This window comes from Schistocerca gregaria, unplaced genomic scaffold (genome assembly GCF_023897955.1).
Source record: "Schistocerca gregaria isolate iqSchGreg1 unplaced genomic scaffold, iqSchGreg1.2 ptg000718l, whole genome shotgun sequence".
NCBI lineage: Eukaryota > Metazoa > Arthropoda > Insecta > Orthoptera > Acrididae > Schistocerca > Schistocerca gregaria.
Genome location: NW_026062095.1, coordinates 61,318 through 84,646, shown reverse-complemented (window position 1 = coordinate 84,646; position 23,329 = coordinate 61,318). Strand labels below are relative to the sequence as shown.

Genomic DNA, 23,329 nt, shown 5'->3' with positions numbered 1-23,329 from the left:
TGAATAGTCATTAAATGTTGAATAGTCATTAAATGTTGAATAGTCATTAAATGTTGAATAGTCATTAAATGTTGAATAGTCATTAAATGTTGAATAGTCATTAAATGTTGAATAGTCATTAAATGTTGAATAGTCATTAAATGTTGAATAGTCATTAAATGTTGAATAGTCATTAAATGTTGAATAGTCATTAAATGTTGAATAGTCACACGAAATACACAGGAGGACCTATCAAATAGGAAACAGTTGACTTACTTCAGCATACTAATATCTCAGCCACTCAGATTTTCATGTAAATATTGAAAAACTACTCGAGATTTTTCTTAAAATCCTTAAGCAAGAATGTCTTTCTTATTCCAGTGGTACAGACTATAACGTTATCACACAATAGCATATTTATTTTCCAGATTAAGTAGTGGCTGTGCAGGTTTGGTCATCAGGAAAGGAAGCCCAGTGGATGGATCTGCAACAAATTTTTTAATGTGGATATAGCCCGCTTTCACACGTTGTATGCTGTGTAAGAGTAGTGAGGCACTCGTGCCAATCACCGGAATGGAGACGGAAGTCCAACGAGACATACGGGCAGCTTTCCGTGAAGTCAGTTAATGAATCAGTTGCTCGAAGGCGAGTGCGATTATTCACTTCAAAATACGAGTGTTTGAAGTATTTGTCCCACCATGCGATATGTCTGTACTATAGACTACAGCTATTGCTGTTACTGATGCTTCTGCTACAAATGCCACGAAACTTCTCTCTGCGGATCTGATTCGGAAGAAAGAGTATATCTGGCAGCATGTAATGTTCAAGCATAATGATAGGACGACGGCAGTAGCAGCAAGGAAGTACAGAGGTCTTCGACGAGATCTTGGAGCTGGCCCACTAGGACAATACATTCTGACATTTGGTTTTCCAGTATCTGCTTCCCATCCCAACGATTCAACTGATATTAAGGTTAATTAACTCTAGTCCTTAGCTTCGTACCTGCGCTTCGAAAAGTTTAGCTGTTCATAACTATTATCATTGAATTTCTAGATAAACAGCGATTGAAAACTTGTTGGCAATTGGTTTGTACCTGCCGTATGAATGATAATTGTATTGAACGACGTCCTCACGTCTGATCTAAATCTCCATTGCTACTTTGTGATTAACATTTTAGTGGCTGGCTGTCGGTTTTTCGAAGACCTTAAAGCTGTTTGTCTACCGTTTCACTCTCTAACAATGCGCGATAAAAACGAACACTGAACTCTTTCTGTGCGAATTCGGATTTCTCTTCTTATGTTACTATTATCATATCCCCCTATGTAAGGGGGCAACGACAAAAGACTGTTGCATTCGGAGGAGAAAGTTGGTGATTAAAACTTCGTGGAAACATCTTGTCGCATTGGTTAGCTTCCTCATACGTTGGAACATTTCTGTAGAACAGAAACCACTGGTCTTGCATGCATGATCAGGTACAGCGTACGTTCTTAGAATCCATCTGTTGGATCTTAAACGTACTGCGTTTCCTAGCTACTGATTTGATTCGCACTGATTTCATTCGTATCGATTCCTGGTATCGCCTGTACTCACTCACCACTGTGGAAAGCTGCAAAGATATATCCGTAATTCTGTAATGTGATAAAAATTCTTGTATTCGTTGACGGGAAGAAATCTTCATTTTGTACTGATGTCATACCAAAACCAATTTTGGAGAAGTTAGTTTGCATTATTTTTTGTATACATACAGTACGTTCAAAAGCGCGAAAGTTAATCTCAGCTGAAAACTGCTCTTCAGTGTTGCGCCGAGTAACGGTTACTTTTAAGATCGTTTATTTTCAAATATCTCATAGTAAAATGCTTGTTCCATAAGACATATGCTTGTCTATGGCTCTAAATACTTATCTATCCATATTGAATCCAACTTACAGATGCAAGGAAACGGTAGAAAACCGCTTATGACGGCGACGGCACTTTCACTGCAGCAACTTCAGAATTTTGCTAGCACACTTGCAGACAACGTTTAATTTTCCGTGAGTAAAGACGTGTGTTAGTGACTTCAGGACGCTGACTGGCTGAATCACATAGGCCGCTGCTCGACTGTTATGCAGATATAGCTCAAAGTTCTGTCATGTTCCAAATTGACAGCAGAAATACACGCGCAGCGAGCAGCTACAGATGTTGAGACACTGTCATTCAGTGCGTCGCTGTGTAATTGGCGATTTAAACATTCAGGAGCGCTGCGCTAACTGGAGAAACACTGTAACTGAATTACCGTAGGTGAACGAAATTGTCAACTTTTGTTTTATTGCGACTGAAATCAAAGATAGAATTTCCAAAGAAATAAAAATACGGGAACGCGAAAATTTCCTGGTCTTACACTCAGTTTCGAAGTAATAAATGCAGTTTCAACGTAGTTCGTTACTGGGTCATTGAGTGAACGCCATTCCCATTAAATTTCTAAACTGCTGGGAAGAAATCAACGATATCCGCTCACCGTGTCATTGTAAGGGCGTCCGAAACTTTACGGGATGTATGTGTACTTCCGTGGAACTGAAGAAACTGATTATACAGTAGTCTCGTAGAGGCGAAAAGGTTCACGAATAGCCCACGCTACAGTTCCTAACAACCAGAGATCTGTTCGAAAATTTTCGCTCTCCCTTAGCATAAGCATTCGTCTTGTCACAACGCTGAGCAAAGCCGACAAAAATCTGCGAAACTGACACGTGGGATATACTCAAGTCTTGTCAGCTAACTGAGTTTAGTTCCTGCTGTGCCCCTCCTGTCGCTCCGTCCCCCCACAAAATGCAACAACTGTGTGGGCGATGACTCAGTGATCGATACGATTGAATAAATGCTTTGTGGTCCGCCCGCAACCAGCGGCAGCTGCGAATTTTCACACGTTTAACAGTCCTTCCGCGCGTTGGTCAGGAAATGCTAAACTGCATGCTGATTCTCAATGCAAAGGAATAACTAATGGTACCGACCTTGTTATTCCCTTAGGAATGGCTGCACGATCAGTTAAAAAAGTAATGTATTTGTAAAAAAACCGAAGCGTTAGACTTGGTAACCAGAGCGTGATCTTCACACATTTCTACTAACGCCGTGCCCCTCCCACCGGAGGTTGGAGTCCTCCCTCGTGGTGTGTGTGTGTGTGTGTGTGTGTGTGTGTGTGTGTGTGTGTGTGTGTGTGTTCTTAGCATAAGTTAAAGTAGTGTGTAAGTCTAGGCACCGGTAACCTAAGCAGTTTTATCCCTTAGAAATTCACACACATTTGAATTTTTTTGGTAGTATGTTATATAGGTATTAATGTAAAAATGTATGGCGCAGTAGCTCAGTAAATCCATTAGATTTATTGCAGTAACGTCGATAATCCAAACATAACGGTGTAGCTTCTCGTAACTTCAGCCACTGATCTGCAGAAAATGATAAAACACTTAACTCGTTTTGACGGTCATAGAGACTAAACTTGATACAGTAAAAGTAGCTTACTTTATCTATTTTTGGCGACAGATTTCGGTTAAACCATCTTCAGATCAACTTCTCGTTGTGTCCTCACAGTCATACTACGTCTCTGGGTCGGCTGTTAATAAATTGGTCCTGGATTCTTACAACGCCATAGTTTCACAGTTTTAACCTGAGTAGAATCTCCGAAACCGGTCGCAAATTAAAAGTCCATGTGGACTGTATCAACATTAGTTTCGGTTAGCGGTCGCTGCTGTTCGATACACTATGTCAAAATTTGTTGGTAATACAACTGTGGGTATTTAACAGTTCTCACTAATACCACTATTATAAGGAATTTTTCGTCATAAAGTGTAATTTCTTTCTCGTAGTGATCTACTGAGAGACTGTACCTTGACGACATTTAACGACACTGATTCGCATCAGCTTTCGCCAAAATATCGAGAATAGTGTTCATTTTCAACAGTTATTATTCACTTGATCGCTCGTTAAAATTAAATTACCTTCATGGTTTAAGCAGTTCTTAGTGTTCAACCTGTGGAGAAATAACTACCATGTAATCTTAGAGAAAATAGCATAGTCAGTCTTTTTTATGTATTACTTTCCTTTATCGTTACACATGCCATACACAGGAAGCGATAAGTTTCCTTAGAAGTGCAAGAATTTTTTCAACTGATCATTGCGTATCGTGAAAGTAAATAATTCAACATGACGCTTATCTAAGATAATTGTTTTTGTTAATATTTAGCTAATTGTTAATAGAAAGTCCGATTAATAATAGATTGCTTCGGGGGTCAGTCGCTAGATAGCCGTAGTCTTTCCCGACTTCTCCAGGCTTCATGACCACATACATTCGGCTTCCAGATAACAGCGATCTCGAAGTGAACCACAGGACTGATGATTGGGTTTATTGTTGGTAAAGTATATTTTGCTGTCACATGACTGTCAACCAGAAATGAACTTGCTAAATCCCATTATCATTCGTTGTCGAGCAGAAATGAAAATCTGACGTCTCCGCTTTTTCTAGTTGTATCATTTAACTTATACTTTCTTCCTTTGTTACAACAGATATTCCGTGTGATCCGAATGATCGATAACGCTAAGGATATTGTATTACGTCACGTCACTTCTTCCTCAATGAAGAGAAATATAGTAAAGTGTTTCGTGGAACAAACTGCAGTGTTCAAAATCCAAGTGGTACATAAATAAGCACAGTCATGAAAATTGAAAAAAAGATAAAAAATGTATTTCCAATCAGAGTAAACTACGACATTATCAGAATACTCACATAGCTTTCCGCCCATTGAATTTCACAACGCCTTCACTCAGTCCCTTAGAGGGGAAAAAAATTTGTACTACTTCCGTGTACGTCCCCCAACACAGTGGTTGCAATAACACAAACCTGTCTTGCGCCCCACCCCCCACCCCCCCTCCCCACACCCACACCCACACCCCCACACCCACCTCTCTCACTCTCACTCTCACTCTCACTCTCACTCTCACTCTCACACACACACACACACACACACACACACCAGGAGCGACGAAAATAGCTTGATAGTTTTAAGGTACGTCTTGCATCCGTTTTAGAGGCGGTAAGTTAGTCGCACCCCTGACGCGAGTGCCTGTACTGATGTAATCGCTGTGCAGGGCCTACGGCTGCTGGCAGCAAATCGTTAGCCCAGATCTCGAGGCATACGGTTGTTGCTGGAAACTGGTCTTTCACCCATTCTCCTATGTACGGCTATTTGTAACGCTGTCCTGGATACTGTAAAGCGGTTCAGATTTGCGGTGAAACGTGACAAATAATTGGAAATAGCTGCGACATGACGTTAAAGTCCACGGACACACATTCGGATTCACCAGACACTGTAACTGCGTAACGTGTGTCGATAAAAATTTGCATTGGCGTAGTTGTTCGCGCACTGAACATTCATTCTGGATTATTTGTTTCAAACAGCTCTGAAGTCTTTCAGATTGAGATAATCGTAGTTTCCTTAAATCGATCAAAGTAAATGCCTATAAAAAGGACACACATCTGCCTCCCCCTATCACAAATCTTCGGTCAGTGCTCCGTCTACAAAAATTCTGTTCTCCAGAACTAGAAACCTATACCTAGATTTTTGTACTACTTAATGTTCTCACAAGCTCAATTACGTGTCACTACTCCATGAATTAGATGTAAAATGTCTGTTACTCTACTACAACTAGAACAACTAGTTCCTCCTCATAATTGTCTTGTGCGTATCAGAAACCTTCAGAAGAAATCGATTTACATTACGACGCATTTAAATGTCTCAATTCTTGCCAGTAATTGCCATCTTACGCCAAGAGGACTCCGTCAGTTCAGTCAGTGGTTTGAGCTTTCTCATTCTTGCAAACATACGTTGCTGGCGACAAGATGATTTCAAACTTAATTTTAACTAGTGCGCTGTGCTGTAACATTCGTCAAGAGTATTTTGTCCACATAATAAAGACGGAAGCAGAGCTGCAAGTCTGTAATCGCAAAGTAGATAATTTTTTGGTCCCCAAGTAACAGCCAGCGTAAACAGTCGGAAGTAAATTGCTAAAAACTAGACAGATAGGAGATCTAAGCTTCCAGTTACTTAAATGGAGAAACTTCGTAGAAGACTGATCGTTCATAAATAACTGGTTTACTATATTTAACTAGCTTAAATGGGAATTATGTAGTTTAATACTAATCATGTAATTTAGGCAAGGCAGCTAAGAGGTGGTTAGATCACAAGTGATAACCTAGGTATAGCACTATTGGGGTAGCATCTCGCCAGATTCCTCCAAACTGTTAATCCCCTCCAAAGGAGTTTATCTGTAGTTCAATGCAGTTCCTAATTGCGGACACTGCTTGGCATTTGCGTTTACGGCAATTAGTGTCAATGTGTGTAGAGTAACAGAAAATTGGTGGTAGCAGAGAGAGAGTTGAAGCCAGAAATACTTAGAGCCATATTACAAGAGGCAAATTGAGATATTTACACGTCGTCTCACAGTTAAATGTCTGAACTGAAGAGAGTTACAGACAATACCTCACAATAACCCGCAGGTTGACGTATATGCGGTGAAGCCTTCAGCTAGTACATAGCTTTCATCAGATTATCAAATGCAGCGTAATGGCATGTGCTCATTGGTCAACCCTTCTTAATAAAAACATTTTGTAGGACTCCTACACTGCATTGTCACAGTACTGTTAAGAGTGGTTCCCCATATAGCGTACGTGTTAAATTAACGAATACGGGGCCTGTGACTAGTGTGGGACAGTTGAGTGTACGTATTTGCTAAATGTCATAAAGCTGATGGACGATGTCTTATCTTGATTTCATTGTGATGATCGTTTAAAATAACTCTGCTCCAAAAAATACTTACTGAGATACGTAAAAGATAAGGCAGTCTCATATACATGATTGCGTCTTTTTAACATAGTTTTTAATTGATTCGCCACCGTTTCGAAATATCGGTAGCAGATAAGACAATCTTCACTAACGAAACCTGTTGGCGGTTCCTCCTCCTCCTCCTCCTCCTCCTCCTCCTCCTCCTCCTTCTTCTTCTGCTGCTTCTTACACAGACTGTGTATAACAGACCTAAAATGGTTTCAGGCCACTAGCAAATACTAACTCATACTTCGTCGACATGGTTGACCATCCCCTCGATACACCCACGTAATCTGAGCATTTGAAACACCAGCAGCGCATGTGTGAATTCCTCCTCTGATAACAAAAGAGAAGGAAGAACATCAAGCAAGTCCGTTCTGTAAGGACTCAAGACTCTAAAAATATTTAAGGAATGACTTGTACATAAGTTTCTTGTAGAACGCAGTCTGCTAAATATAGACTGCTACTGTTAGTTTCTTTCGGCTTCTCGTCCTAGTTCGTTTAACTTCGCACGAATGACCGTAGATATTAGACATTCTAATGTAAATGGCGTGTCTATGGAAACACTGAAACCTAATACAGGAACTATTTGCATCTTCTACGCCCTCTCTTATTCTTACAATCATATATGTCAGTTGAAGTATTACCTTAGTGAGAAACTATATCATAATCAACTACATCATTAATATCAAATGATTCCCGCCTCTTTGATGGTTTCTATTTATCAATTTTATTCGCACTGGGTTATAAATTCATGGTTTTCCTAAGGGATGGGAAGTACTGTAAGCCGAATGAAGCCAGAGAAAGCTAAATGACCAGTTCGCTGATATGTGTTAAGACATATATTAAAACATTTCAATGAACGTAAGCGGATTAGCACAAGGCTTTTGATAGCGTATAAATAAACTTAAGAGGATTAACATAATCTTACTGAGGAGCCGAGTCTCCCATAGTCGAGCTCTAGTCCGTTTTGTGTAGTGTCGCGTCCGGGAGGAGGAGCGGCTTGGCTTTTTCAACTGACCATCTGGTCATAAAAATTCAGGGTTTCTGTGTTGCTGTTAAATCGCACACGACAAATACTGGAACGATTCCTTTGAGAAGGACAAGACCAAGTTCCTTTCCTATTCTTGTACTACCTAATCTTCTGCAGTACATTATGACCTCGTCGACGAGACGCTAAACCATAAACTGCATGATGATCCTTCCCTTACACACACTTCATAGACGGGAAGTAACAGGTTATGTTCGTAACGTTTCAGCTTGCAAGATGGGTTCTTGCTCCTGTTAAATTTCCTGTCGATGGGAAGTTGTTACAAACTTCATCAATCCGCCAAAGACGAGGCAGCAAGTTGCGCGGCCAAGTTCTCAGCGCAAAAGCGCGTACAGCGTCACATGCTACGGTACCATTATTCGTGTCGTGGCACTGCGGGAGCTGACGCTTTAACGTGACCGTCTTGCAGAAGATATCCTTGCCACTCAGCGCTTTGTGTTGCGGCAGGTGTTTCGCGATTTAACACGTCGTAAATGGATCAAACAATATGAAAAGCGTCCATGAGGATGTATTTCTTCGCGAGTCACGCACATCGCATGGGAGGTCTTTGTTTGCCTTTACGTGACGCACTTCAATATCATTCGAGGGTGTCACGCCAAGGCTATGCCTGAAGGAGAGTGTCGTGTCAAGATTTCCGCAGTTGTCACCTAGCGCACAGTGTGGAAAGTACACCAGGACGGCTGTGGACTCGAAGAACAGGTAATTTGTTTCAACCATTGGTCGATTGACTTTTCAATTTAAAAACTATAGTGCAGATGCTGTGATGGCACCACTTTCCTGTTCTAAATACCTATAAATTTTAATCTGGCCCCGAAAGTGACTTGATTTTTGGCATCTAAGCCTTTTCTTGCACTCTTTACCCTACTGTAACGGTGAATTTTAAATCTTGCTTGATGAAAGACAGTCACGTCGCCACTTCATACGTATTACTTGAGACGTAAGTATGGTAATTTTGCCATAAATGTTTTTAAAAGCCGTTTTTCTAGCTACACCTCCACGAGGCGACACTTGGGCGAATGAACTGTCAGAGCAGAATCTGTTGGCTCGGTATAGTGCCTCCGCTGCATACACGAAGACTCTAGAGAAACCGTTACATTTCTTGCTCCTGTTTATGCTATGTATTTTAGTTCTGACCAAACGTGAAACGCGTGAAGCAAAATGTGCATTAAGTGGAAACGGCCCTCCCGGAAGGTTGAACACAAGTGCTTTTTTGGGCATGGTCGTCATATTGGAGGTGATACGCTTCCTTAGAACTTCGAACTGACTCATCCCGAACCACGGCGCAGCTTAACATTTTTCATACATATTTCATTGCCAGAAGTAAGCGTCGAAGCTCAAACTTTCGTAATTGTAGTCCTGACGCCAACTACACCACTTTTTGTGCCGCTGTCTTTAATGCCAAAATTCTGTGGCGTCTTACTGAAAGAGCTGAATCTCCTATATCATAAGTTACAGAAACGCCCTGAATTCCCTAAAGAATGATTCTGAAGATTAAGTTCTGCTAGGAATGCTAAGGGAAAGATGTTTGTCTTAGGATGCCTCGTAAACCACTCTTCCACAGAAGTCAAATCAGGAAACACGAAAAGTTGAAAAATTAATTTATATGCCTTACAGAAAGATTGTTTAATAGCTAGGTTGATGAACACTGTCGTAGTACCTAAACATTTTCGAATAACAACGAACAAAATACTACGACGGCTTGGAAGACCTTCTCTCAAGTTGTAGTTTGAGTGTAGCCATTACTAAATAGAAAAAAACTAGCATCAGTTAATACGGCTGAGCACTCTTATTTCGACTAAAAGTATTTGCAGGTTTTTATCCCTTTTCAGGGCTATCGCTTAATCTAACGTAAGCGTCACACTGCCAGACGGTGCACCCAATAATGGCTAGGTAGGTACTGTTAATCGTGAGTTGTTGCGGCTATCAGACCGTGTTTTATACACAGGATCCAAATTTATTTGCAACTATTTCCGGAAAATTCCAAATCTAGCAGCGAAAAATCGTCGGATCATTATATGTCGCAAATATTTTAATATTGTAACTTAGTTTTTACGTTGATTTAATACACCGTCCAGCGAATAATACAGCTTTTCTCGCTCCTGGGAGTAAGATCAGTGTAGCCACCGGCAGGTGATCTGAGTATAGATACTCTTCAGAATATAAATACAAAGTTCGTCAGTGAAACTCGCACGCCGTTTGTTGTTGACGAATTGTGAAGACGACGAAATGTACAGCTGTATGGGACTAACAGTCATAACCGTCCACCGTGTGCTCAAAAGCGTTTTCGGTCCACCAGTGTACATCCAGAAGCAAAGCTTCTGCGAGACTTCAGATGGCTTTTCAAAGTCAATCATTGCGATGCTAACACGCCAAAAATGCGTGTATGTGTTGCTTTGGAGTAATTCGTAATTTAAATTCATGAAGTTGTGGTAGAAAATACACACATTTACGGAAGAATATGTGTAGGCTTTCGTTAAAACTTAAGATATACCTGTGAATTTTGCAGAGTTCTTGCGTAACCAACTGAATCGCTAATTACACTGCGCTCACAGCTTCTTTTGGTGAAGCTAAAATGCTCTTGAAAAGAGAATAAATGGTTGCCATTATTAAGATGTCCATTCATTTTGTCTCACTTCTGCCAAGAATAGACACTACTGCAACCAGAAGATGGATAAATATAGATGAAAGTTTCGGGTTCCAGGTGACAAACGTCGTCCAGTACACACTTACATGGTGTAAGCCAATAACAGACAAGGAGGATAGTTCATGGATATCGATTGAATTCCGTTACGTGGAACAACTATTGTGGAAGGATATTCGCAGGAAGACGGGACAGAATTATTTATCAAACGTCCTACGGAACAACGTCGCGTATTCTAGGAGAGCAGTCGCTAATAAGTAGTTGGGCCATGAAGCTTACACGTACCAGAGCACACACTTTTTCGGTCTATGTTACAGAATAATGTGCACAATTACGTATTATTCGTGTTGGTGGATCGGTTACATCGTGAGATGAGCCGAATACGTTGCTTACGGTTCATTTCTGAAGGAACTAATTGACGACTCCGAAGAGTGACAGCTTCCTAAGATGCGTACGTGTCTCATAGAATAAATGATTCAGGGTATCCATGGAGTACCATTGCAGTTCGTCGTGAACATTGTTTCCAGTTTATAAAACGTCCAATTTTGTTTCGCAATATCGTTTAGAGTTAAGATACTGCAGTAAGTTTTGTGTAGTGTCTTAAAAATCGGTTAGAATTCTTGTAAATTTACATTGCATGTAGGTCTTCGCGCTATATTAGGAAAGGGAGCGTAGAGAGAACTAAAAGCGGAACGACCACTGAAAATGCGACCGAAATGTGAAAGGACACGTTGGTGAATCTCGTCTGGTTGTCACCTCACTCGGCGGGACAGCAAACTGCGTGATTGTGGCTAGCGGTCTGTAGTGTGACGTTTGCGAATTGCCGATAAATTGCATTCTGTTTAGCGGCCTTAATTGGCTTAGTACGTTGTTGCGGCACACTAGCGAAATTACCCAAGCCACGCGCCCGAGCCTTTGCGTGGCCAGCGAGTTCGTTGCTTTCTGCGCCACTCACTAGAGCTGCACCATTTCGGCCGTAATTCTCTCTTGTGTCGTTAACACCAAGTGCGAAATAGTTACGCATACCCGCGCACAGTATATACACAGGGTCTCTCTCCTAAACGTCATCACACAGATTTCATCTGCTGTTTCGGCAGATGGTTGCAATTCAGTTTTTGCTATGTGTAGCTGGAATTACCTCCAAGCAAAGACTGCTCGTTACGTTCATGCTACGCAGAGTGTCGGCGGAAATCGTAGATTTGTTTTTCGTTACGAACAAAATACTCCAAGCGGAATTTTACGTCCCTATTCTATACAGCGGTAGAGCAAACATCCAGTACTCCAGCAGCGAGAATACCGCCCTAAGCCGCACGGACTGCCACCGGCACGCAGTTGAGTTGCACAGTAGCTGCTAGAGATCTGGTTCTTCGTTTTGTTCTGCTATCCCTGTAATTACAAACCTAAAAAATGAGTTTCGCACGAAACTATTTTGCTTCCGCTCTGTAGAATAGACACGCAAAAGTAGTCTTCAAAAATCATTTTGTTATGGGAAACGAACGACCCTTCCCGTCGACGCTGGAAGTCGCATGAAACAGAGCAAACTGTATTTCTTTAGGCTGCAAGAAGCGAAATTGCGAACACCAGATAAAATGCGCCTGACAACTATATAGACTTAAACAGCTCATAAAGTCGTTCCTTACATTTACGTATCCAAGCGTCTCTATCTTTATATGAATGAAGACCTCCGTGCAGGAAGGGGATAACTCCGCGTTTCCCGCAATATACACCAGCCTCTGTAACCTTCAGAATCTTACCTGCTGTATCACTTCGGGGGAAGAAAAGGATAAGTACTGGAGATACCACTATTATGCACCGAACATACTCAGTGAAATCACTTTGGACCACAGCCTATGTTCGACGTCAAATTTGTAAAATGTGAGTTACCCCTTCTTGCACAAAGTTATTCAAATTTCTGCGTTGCGTGCCCCCCCCCCCCCCCCCCTCCGCATGATTCCTCAGTTAACAGCGATGAACATTTCAAACAAATCCAATGGGAAAAACGTTAGTGTAAATTTCATAACTGCATTGCGTTACACGCAAATAGACTTACGTAGCGAATTAAATTTAGTCAGTCAACGAAAAGTTCACCATTCAATAAGTATCCAGCCGCCCCCAACCCTCACCTCTCCAGTGGGCACCCAACGCCTTTGTGTGTACATACCAGACGAGCATGTGACCCCAACCTATTCAGTAGCAAACTGGTACTCAAAGCGTAGCGTAGACATAAGAAAATGCACGCTTTCGTCCTGGAGTCTATTAGGATATTTTCATGTCTATTGGGTAAGTGGGCACAATGTGAAGTCTATTTTCATTTTGACAATGTTTTATTAATTACTGGTTTATCATTTGCATAGTTCACGTAAGAGCGTTTTTCGTTCACCGCGACCTAGTTTTAGGCCATCCATGTAGCCAGAAATCCACGAATGCTTAATCAGAGTGCAGAGTATAAACAAGTGATGTTCCCAAGTTTCGGGCCAGTTGTTAATACCAGTGGAAGCACCCTTAGACTGTACCCCAAGTGCGTCTCAAGAAAAAGACAAATTTGCACTGAAAACCCGCAAATTGGACATGAGGGTTTTAGTAGGGAAAGTGAATGGTAGACGTCGGTTTATTGGGAGAATTTTGGGAAAGTGTGGGCTATCTGTAAAGAAGACAGCTTATAGGACACTGGCGCGGCACACTATTGAGTGCTGTTAGTGTTGGAGATCCGCTTCATGTTTGATTTAAGGAAGATAGCGACGCGGTTCAGGCGGGCTGCTAGATTTGTTACCGGTAGGCTCAAACATCTTGCAAGTATTACGGAGAGGCTTCGAGAGCTCAAATGGGATCACCAGAGGGAAGACTACGTTCTTTCCGAGGAGCGCTGTTGAGAAAATTGAGGGAACCGGCATTTGAGGCTGACTGCTGAAGGATTCTACTGCCGCCAACGTCCATTTTCGCGTAAGGACCACGAAAATAAGATTAGAGAGACTATGGCTCGTACGGATGCATAATCAGTCATTCTTCCCCCTCTATTTCCTTCCATGTTCCACTCGCAAATAATTAGTAGTGGTACAGGTACCTTCCACCGCGCACCATACGGGGGCTTCAGGAGTGTGTAGGAGTAGATGCATACCTAACAGCTTCCATACAATGCATTGTCACTTACACTAACACAGCGTAGATTGTTGCGGTGTTGTTCCCGTTCATAAACAGAAAAGTATAGTAGAGTGCTTCTGTTGTGATAGGACAGCGTTACATTATTTTGGCTCATCTAGCGGCCTGCTAGAATAGAGTTCTGTACGAAGACTGTAGTATGTACCTACAAACAAAACAAATTTCGCGACTTTATTTTTTGGTGTGACAATTACAACTTCAGTATTCATCATACTTCTGTAACTCGGATGCACAGAAAACTATACGCGAAAGGCAAGGGTCCAGACTGAGAAAATTCCAGTCCGATACGTAACTGCTAAGAAGTTACCTTTAATGGTGGTCAGGTAAAGGAAGTTCCCTTCGCTGCATATCCTGATGCCGCAAACAGGCGAGAAATAGAACTACACTCGGATTTCCGTGGGCACCATAACTGAGCTCGCTTGCATTTTCCCTCCCGTAGTGCCGCATATAAGTCGTAGCTGAGTAGTTCCGCTAGGCGCTGCGCGTTGCGTGTCTGTAGTAGCGGAAGCGTCGCTGGCAGTGTGTGTCCGCCGGGGCGCGACCCCGGCCCATTCTGCGCCTGCAGAGGTCGCGGAAGCTGCGACCGCTGGCGCGTCGCCAGCCACAGCCTGCTAACGGTCCGCTGCGCGCATCTCAAACCTAACTGTACGTTCTGTCAAGCCGACAGCAACGTCATTCATTACATTTTCTAGCTAGTGCTCGGGATTCGCATATCCGGAAAGTGTTATGGGACACAGGCTGACGCATAAGAAAGCATAAACTTAACGGGTCAGCCATATTGGCTATCTTCCGCACGATTACAGTGAATACTTGAATGGTGCAGATTATAGCGTTGAATCGTTACCACTCCTGATGAGAGGAATGAAATGAGAAGGCGGGGGTGTGAACGATCACATTCCTGTAATTTGACAAACAAATCAAAACTGCATTTTGTCTTAAACGTTCAGCACGGGAGCTAGAACCCATAGTAGGCTTCACTAGTGGCGTGTGAGAAATATTTACGGACGGGGGAAGACTTGCAGACGAGTAACAAAGGTGTTGCAACTACGTTAAACTCAGCATGTTGAGGAAACCGCGAGGCAGCCTTCGAAGTGTGAGAAAAGCCGTGAATCCACAAGTATGGAATACAACTGGCACAGTAAAGCTGTCTACAGAAATAGAATATATAAAATGCACAAGAGCATAGTGGTAAGACGTCGTTCCAGCCTTCAGGGAAAAAACTAGAAGTGTTGAGAGACAATCAGAAGGTAATAATAAACAAGCAGTGAAGAACCTTGAAGGTAATACAGATGTGCAATGGGGGGCTGAGTGCGTTTTCTGTCAAAGTTGCATTGACGAACAGTCGATGGGCTGCTTGTAGGACGCATAGCGATTGCATGTCGTTAACGCAATCGCGTCAGTATCACGATTATTGATGGTTCCAGATTCATGACATAAATTTACTAAACACTTGGGGATTTCATTGCTTAGAAGTCAGCACATCTTACAAATTTGATGGTGGCTGACTTCTACGCCAATCTTCCCTATGCCCCGAAATCAGACAACCGTGACTACCTGTTGTTTTAGCGTGAAAGCTCAGGGAGAGGGCTCTCGGTTTTATCGTCTATGTGGCTCCACCCTGGAGTGACTACTCAGGAAAAAAGTGGTTCTGACCAGGGAGGTAGTTCTGACACCCTCCTGCAGCGTTTGACACTTGCGGGGCCGACCCACCTGGTGTTTAAAGCTGGTTCTTCCGCAGTGGCGCTGGACCAGCACACTCGGGAAAACTGCATACGCGTGTCTGCGGCGCAAGTTGATTTTAACGGCTCATATCTTCATTTTCAACGGACACACCATCTTCTGACAATTTTACTGAATTTATTTTTATAAATCTGTAAGTTGACCGATCTCTTCATCCACTGGTCCTTCCTTTGTCACCATGTCGGTCAGTTCGGAATAAGCGGGAAAATTACTTCTAAGAGTGAAATTTGTCCATCAAATTATCAGCTGATCAATTATTCATACAAGCGTAAGCTTTCGTGGCCGTTCTCACTGTCAATAAAATTCTTCAGAGTGTCTTCCAAATGTTTATGTGAAACACATCTTTTTAAACAAAACAAGTTATTGACGTTCTGCATCTTTATTCCTCGTGTCTACATATTCATTTCTCAGCATAGTAATCCTGGCGACGAATATATTTCTCCCAACTAGACTATATGGTTGATAACGTCTCCGTAAAATTTTTGACTTAGTTACCGGAGACATAAACTCAGCTTGCTCACTACAAGAATGAAGTCTTAAGATGTGTTCTTTAAATTTTGGAAACAGACTAAAATCGGATGGGGCCAAGTTACGTTAACACCACCGTCTCCATTATAAGCGCGAACAACCCTAAGTCGCACATTACTGATGTCGATACAATCACCACCTACACAGCTTTCATTCCGACATGAATTCCGTTGGAGGCACGTTTTCTGCGGTTAGAAACTCTATTACAGCACGCTGTTTCTCGCGCACAGACATAGTTAAGTTGCACACGGCCAAGTTACACGCTACTATCCGGAGTCCTTTTGGGGGACAGGGTTGCAACTTAAGTCAACGAAGCAGAAAAGTCGACCGAGTATTAAACGCTACATGTAATACATAAACCGCTATTGAGAACAGAAAAAAAAAGATTTTAGAAGGCATAGCTTGTCAGTACCTTTGTAATATACTGGGACGTTTCGGCAACTGTTGCAAATGGCATACCACAGGGTGTTTTCCTTACTCGAAGCAAAACATTGAGACACATTTGCAAAAGTGGCCGAAACATCTAATTTTGCATATTGACAGTGCGGCCACGTACTCTGAAGAATTTTATTGATAATCGTGCACGCAATCGACGTGTGATAGCAGTCATTTGATTTATCACCTCTTTCACAGGCCGAATCAATGCTCGGACTGTAAGTTGATGGAATGTTTCATATTCCTTTATTCTTAAGGCTGACGAAACGGTGGTTCAAACTGCCAACGTGGATTCTGGGTACGCTAGATAAGTCAATTTCCAACCATAAGATGATGACAGCATTATTGCCACTATTTTCTTCTTTTCCTTATCCCCTAATCTTCCACCTGTCCGTCCCCGGTAGGTGAGTGGACAGCGCGACAATGTCAATTCTAAGGGCCCGGGTTCGATTCCCGGTTGGGTTAGCGATTTTCTCCGCTCAGGGACTGGGTGTTGTTGTGTCCTGATCATCATTATTTCATCCCCCATCGACGCGCATGTTGCCGAAGTGGCGTCAAATCGAAAGACTTGTACCTGGCGAACGGTCTACCTGACGGGAGGCCCTAGTCACGCGGCATTTATTATTTATCTTCCACTAGACACTTAAATTGCTACAAATCATCATATTGAATAATAATAGTAATGGTAATAGTAGTAATTTATTATTATAGTTCTCATTGCTATCATTGTTACTAGTTTCCCAGAAACGTGACTTTGTGTACAGAGAAAACTATTCGCTTGAAGATTAGGGTAAAAAAGGGGTGACTCTAACTTCGTGCCTTTGCCTGTTGCTCTGACATGCCTGCTCAACCATTAGTTCTCTCCTGTCATATAGTAAAACTCTAAATTGTGACTTCATGAAAACGCTTCTATCGAAATACGTGCCACCAACAGTGCGAAAGATTACATTAATATGTGACTCGTTGGGTGTCTGTTTCCCTTAGCAGTAGCTGTTTCTGTACATTTGAATAACTACAAATCGTGTTCGGAAACAGAACAGAGGATCAGATACTACCGGATCACAACTTCTGATTCAGTCAAATAACGTCATTTTAATGTTGATAATTATTATGATGTCGTTACGCTAAGACTTCTTAATGAACACATGAAACCAGTAACAGGAAAGTAAAACAGACAGATCTGTTGAAGTGCAGGGATAGGTCAATGGAAGAGGATAAAAGATGGTTATGCGGTTCTGCCGTCCCAGTGTTCTGGGGTAGTGGTGGCCTGACGGTGGTGAAGACCTATGAGACCTGCTAGACTCGCAAGAAGTCTATGGACGGTAAGAAATATTACTCACTGGTAAAAGACGGAAATCTATGAAAAAAAGTTTCTTGAAGCATTTTTAAACATTACTCCAAACGGGAATTTAAAAGGCAAGTGGCTGCTAAAACTTGTTAATATATTGACTGTATGAAGATGCAGCAAATTACGAGCATAATTTCTTCAATAAATTCTTGACTTTAAATTTCACTATGTATATCATCTTGGAAGAGAGATCAGAATTATGAACTATTCTGAAGAAACAAGTCGTACAATATATAGTGTGACACTTCAGATACACAAGTGTGTAGCATCTAATTCTGATTTGCTCGATAGTTAGACAAGTTCGACGATGTTCCTCTGGTGAACAGATTTGTAATATTCTTGCATCGAGGGGCAGTAGCCTTTGCAGCAAGTGATGCAGTACGCCGATCAAACTGGACATGTCCATTGTTCTGGTTGCTATGATGATCAATGCTTTCGACTGTCTCGGCATCTCCTCCACTTTGTGGTCTGTAAAAGATCAAAGTGGAAAGAACTGAACAGAAAGTTCCCCGCGTAGCTACTGCGTTCAATTCGACTAACATTTACAGCCTTCTATAATAACCTCCACTGTCGTCGTCACGAAAAGCAATCAATTGTAATGCAGATTATAATCTCTCTTTTTCGAGCCAGAATGTAAACTCTGATTACGTTAACTTGGTGTCACGGAGATTATGAGTATACGAACATGAAGCGTTTGTGCTACCCTCCTGGGACATAAGGTTACACCTGCGTTGACGACGCTACGTTACCCTCAGATGTAACAGTCTTGTTAGTGTTACAGACGTGGTTGTTAGTCATCAGCTCTGATTACCAAACGAACATACATGTCTATATATCAGTTGCAAAATACGCTGTCATTTGCGGTAGCATTTCTGAATATCAGTTGAAATAAGTTGAGAAACGAAGTAACGACCGTACCGTTCCTACATCATTATTTTTTTTGGATATCTACATGCGTTTTTCATTTAAGAATTATTGAATCACAATTTAACGTGCGCCCGTTTTATACTGAAATGCACAGTAAAGCGTTCCAGTGAAAAGCTTAAAATCTACAAATTGTTCTGCTCCTTTCTGGAATTAAAAGTGCACAGCGCGAAATTTGATGTATATAGACAATGGCAAAGTAAATCACGAAACGCAAGACTATTTGGCAGTTGCGTGACTAAATTTATTCGATCAGAGATGTTAGATTTATAATTCACTCAGAAATATCCTAGTGTGACCAACATACTCATTTTACTTCTATTAACCTAGAATAAAGAGACTGTACATAAAATATCGCATTACTTTCTCTTCGTACGGCGGAGTAATTTTGGACTGGATTTAAACCTATGTTGCAGCTGTCTAACAAGCAGGGTACGATCAGATCAGCTGCCGACAGGCTCAAGTTTCCGCTTCACGTAAATTATCGTACTTACCTACAACCCGTAACATCTCAAATTTAATTTTGTTGCTGGGAAATGATACTCAATTGCACATCTACTCAAGACGGCAGTTCTCAGGAGCGAGGTGGAGCAGAGTGAACGGCTGAAACTGATAAAAGTAGGAATAAATCTGTGTTTATGTACTGCCATTCACAAAGGTCATTCACCTGTGACAATGCGTTTTGTATAATTGTACACTCTGCCGCATCGTGAAATATGCATTCTGTAGATAATCCCCTAGGCTGTGGGTAAGCCATTTCTCCGCAGTTGGTTTCTCCCAGGTGTACTACGTCAGTAAGAGCACTGCCTGTGAAAACTAAGGTTCCGGTGAAAATCCCGGTCCACACACAGTATTTGTCTCGAAGTTTCAACATCCTGTTAAATGATCTGAATTCATATCAGCGTAAACCATTTTCGTCGGGGAATATTTCGGCAACTATTCAACAGCACAATATGAAGATGTTCTTGGTCCAATGTTTCAGCGATCGAGCATCGTAATTATGACATCCACAGGTATTGCAACTTCAGTTCGTTCTCACATAGTCTTTTACAAGAGTAGGCGTGACCTCGATTTTAGAAGCCTGCAAGCCATGATATAAGCGGCAGGGAAATACGCCTGCAGGAGCCTTCGGTTCATTTGGTTCGGCGTTTACGCGCTCTACACTTGTTCCATAACTTTTTTTAATCCTGTCTCTCGCAGTTACTGTTGGCCGGATTTTTGCACAGACGGGATTGTTTATGCACGTCGCCTCGTAAACAGAGCGGCAAGCGGGTGCAGCTTAGGCTTTTTGTTATCGACTGCACTGCACTGCATTGCAGATTTCCTGGCTGAAATTGTCGGCCGTGTTAGCAAAGAGTAGAACCACTGTACTGGTTTAGTCGTGGAACTTGTTTTAGGATCCTCAGAGGCCTAATCTAATAATATGCGTAGCTTACAGTGTTTGCCGTAAAACTTCAGTGTACTGATCGGGCGAGCTGACGCACTGTTAAGAGAGAAGACTCTTTTGGGAAGACGGTTGTTCATAGCCCCGTCCGGCCATCCAGATTTAGTTTAATGTGATTCTCCGAACTGCGTAAGGCAAATGAAGGAATGGTTCCTTTAAAAAGGATGAGGCCAGTTTCCTTACCATCCTTCATTCAGTTCGCTCTTGCTGTGTAACGACCTCGCCGTCGTCGGGACATTAAAGCCCACTTCTTTCAGTAAGGACCTGCAAGTTGCGGAAGCTTTGTAAGAGTTTTCGTGATCGTCACTCAGAGAAATCTGAGTATTTCTATGTAATGAAACTTTTCTCTTGAATTAAAAATGAAGTATGCAAAGTATACTAATCTTAAAACAAAATACCCATGCCTTGGTAAAGCAGTACTATTATATTACAGCACACACGGGTAATCAGTGAACGTTCTTCTGACGGATTGTCTGCTTTTTCCATAACTGGCAAAAGGAACGTAGGAGTCCTTTAGATTTGATATCATATGTGAAATTCGGCCCGAAGTAGTCGGGACATTCTTAAACAGATGTCACTGTCGAATTAGTTTCTGCGAAGTTATTCTGTCAATAGGGTAGAATGGGTTTATCCATGACTGGCTGAATTATACATAAATTTGTGAGCTTCATATAAGCTTGGTGTACACTTAGTCATCTGAACGTTAGGTACCGCCGTTGACCGTTAAGAGGCCGCGTTCATTCATAGTTACTGTGGTAATTTACATACAAATTATGAAGTGCGGCAGCATAAAAAGTTGCCAAACAGCATTATGCTGCGTAATGCAACTGAGACAACTTTTCAAACAAGAAGTTATCTACTTAATTAGGTTTTAACGTCCCTTCGACGTCGTCATTTGAGATAAAGGATTTGGGAAGGATAGTGAGGGAAGTTTCGTTTCCAGATGATCATCCCTGTATTCCTCTTAAGTGATTCATGAAGAAATTAAATCTGGATGACTGGGCAGAGACGGCAACAAAGGTCCTCCTCAGCACGAGTCTAATATCTTAGTGCTGCACCCCCCTCGCCCTGTGGTATACGCCACATGAGCCTCCTGGAACTGATGAAGAACGACAGAAAAGTAGTAAAGACTTGCAGCGTACGTTCCATAAACTTGATTTGCTGGGGTACCACAATGTTAAAAAGTTCGTGACTCTTCCAAATTCTTTCGTACGTAAGCGCACGCTTGCTGAAGCTGAAGAGCATCGCCTTAATTCTCGGGTAGCTGCGCCGCTTACGCAATCGTGTACACACACTCGAAATTCTCGGGTAAATATATCCCGCGTTTAGTGCTTACCCGTGACGCAAGTTAGAAACACCTTCACCGCCTCAACGATCTAACTTCTCCGTGGGACACTTAACGGTCCTACAGGAAAAATTGTGTGAGCTAAAATCTTCAGTAAGATCTAATAAGAGCAATTACACGCACGCGAGCTTTCTGGGAGGAAGTGCCTTTAAATCGTAACTGCCCAGTTGGTGGACTGCTGCTGAAACGACTGCCTGTTATTACGAATAAAGACTGCAGTCCAGTTTGTAGCCGATGGTCACGATACGCGTCTGCTGGATACCTTTCCCATTTATCACAGTGGGAAGATACCACCTTAACAGCAAAAGTCGTATTCTGTGATTTATGATAACTGTGTTTCCAAACAACATCGACAGAGATAAGATTCCTTAACGTTCAGCACTAAAAACTATCTATTAAAATAAGGTTTCATATAAGAGGGATAGACTAGCAAGGGGAGAAGTCAAAAGTGATCTTCGGAACGAAGACGACAAGAATGAATGAATAAATAAATAAAAATAAATAAGTAAATAAATAAACGAACCGTAGTTCGAATATGTCCAGCTAACTGACGTTCATACTGCATACAAAAATGTGAAAAGTTGCTGATACAATGTTGGTAGGTTCTTACCCTACGAGGTGTGCAGTGGTTAGCTCACTGGACTCGCATTCGGTTCAAACACGCGTCCGGCCATCCTGATGTACGCTCCCCGTGATTTCCCTGAATCGCTTCAGGTGAATGCCGGGATGGTTCATTTGAAACGGCACAGCCGACTTCCTTCTCAATCCTTCCTCAATCCGATGGGACTGATGACCTCGCTGTTTGATCTCTCCTCCCCCCTCCCCCCCAAAAAAACCAAGTCATTCTTGGACGAAAGAGCAATACGAAACTATAGTTTATTCACACCACTTGGCCTTCAGATAATATTTAAAGCTGAAGTGGCATATTTGCTTTGCTGGATTATCTTGTTCCCTTTCAGAAAACCGGATAAACCTAGAACTTCCCTGCTGTACTGCTTGTATGCTATGGTCACGTGCAACATTGTAAATGGATACATGCATGAATTAATCAGTTAAGTGCTGTTAAACTCACACGCTAAATATGCTGTATATGTTAGTGGTCTGAACAATTAGGAGTGGGAGACAGCTGTAACTTAAACAGTACTCGTTCACAAAAAATTTTAGTTACAATTAATTGCTGTCCCCCACCCCCCGCCATCCCAAGGGCTCACGGTCCTTCGAGGAGTTCGTACGTGGTGAACATGGGGCCACGAGCTATTTCAACCCATGCTTCCTTCCCTGACTGCATTTCCTTTATCATGCTCCTCCCTCCTTATCCTCGTTCCTTCCCTGCTGCCTCCTCCTCCCCCCCCCCCTCTCTCTCGGTGTTCCGATTTATGTCGACCTCGTTATCCACTTGTATTGCTTGCAATTTTGTTTCTCCTGCCTATTCTCTCGAATCCTTTTTGGCATTTAGGTCCCCACTTGAGGTACGACGTCTACTTCTAAATTTTTCTGTTTTCAGTGAGAGACGTTTGGGGAAGAACTCCATTCCTAGGTTCTAGGGCTTGGGTTCCTCTCCCCATTTCCTTTCCTTTCCTTCCTTCTTCCTTCCTCACCGTACTTCCCTCCACCCGCTGGATCACCAGTGCGTGTAGCCACTCTGTGGTGGGGCTGTTACATACCCATCTGGCTGAGCCCACTGACAACACAAGGATCACACTACCGATACGTCAACCGTTTCCCGCTTGTCTTTCTGGAGCATCGGAAATTTCGGCAACGGCCGCCGTGCCAGGAAGACATTGAGGTTGCTGTGAGGCATCCACGGGGAGAGCGCTTGTATGAGGGGGTGGTATCAGGGCAGATGCTTCGTGCAAGAAGAGTATCAAGCGACAAACATCTCGCCGTTCTCAA

General features: G+C 42.3%; 1 protein-coding gene across 1 annotated transcript in view; it reads right to left on the bottom strand.

The window, feature by feature from the left end:
• Window positions 1–436: 436 nt before the first annotated feature.
• Window positions 437–23,329, bottom strand: part of LOC126320374 (uncharacterized) — a 58,112-nt gene continuing 35,219 nt past the window's right edge. The window contains exons 4-5 of the mRNA XM_049993817.1: window positions 6,938–7,034; window positions 437–463 (exon numbers count right to left, since the gene is read on the bottom strand). Of these exons, the coding sequence (XP_049849774.1) occupies window positions 437–463; window positions 6,938–7,034 (124 nt within the window). The remainder of the gene's footprint in view (window positions 464–6,937; window positions 7,035–23,329) is intronic.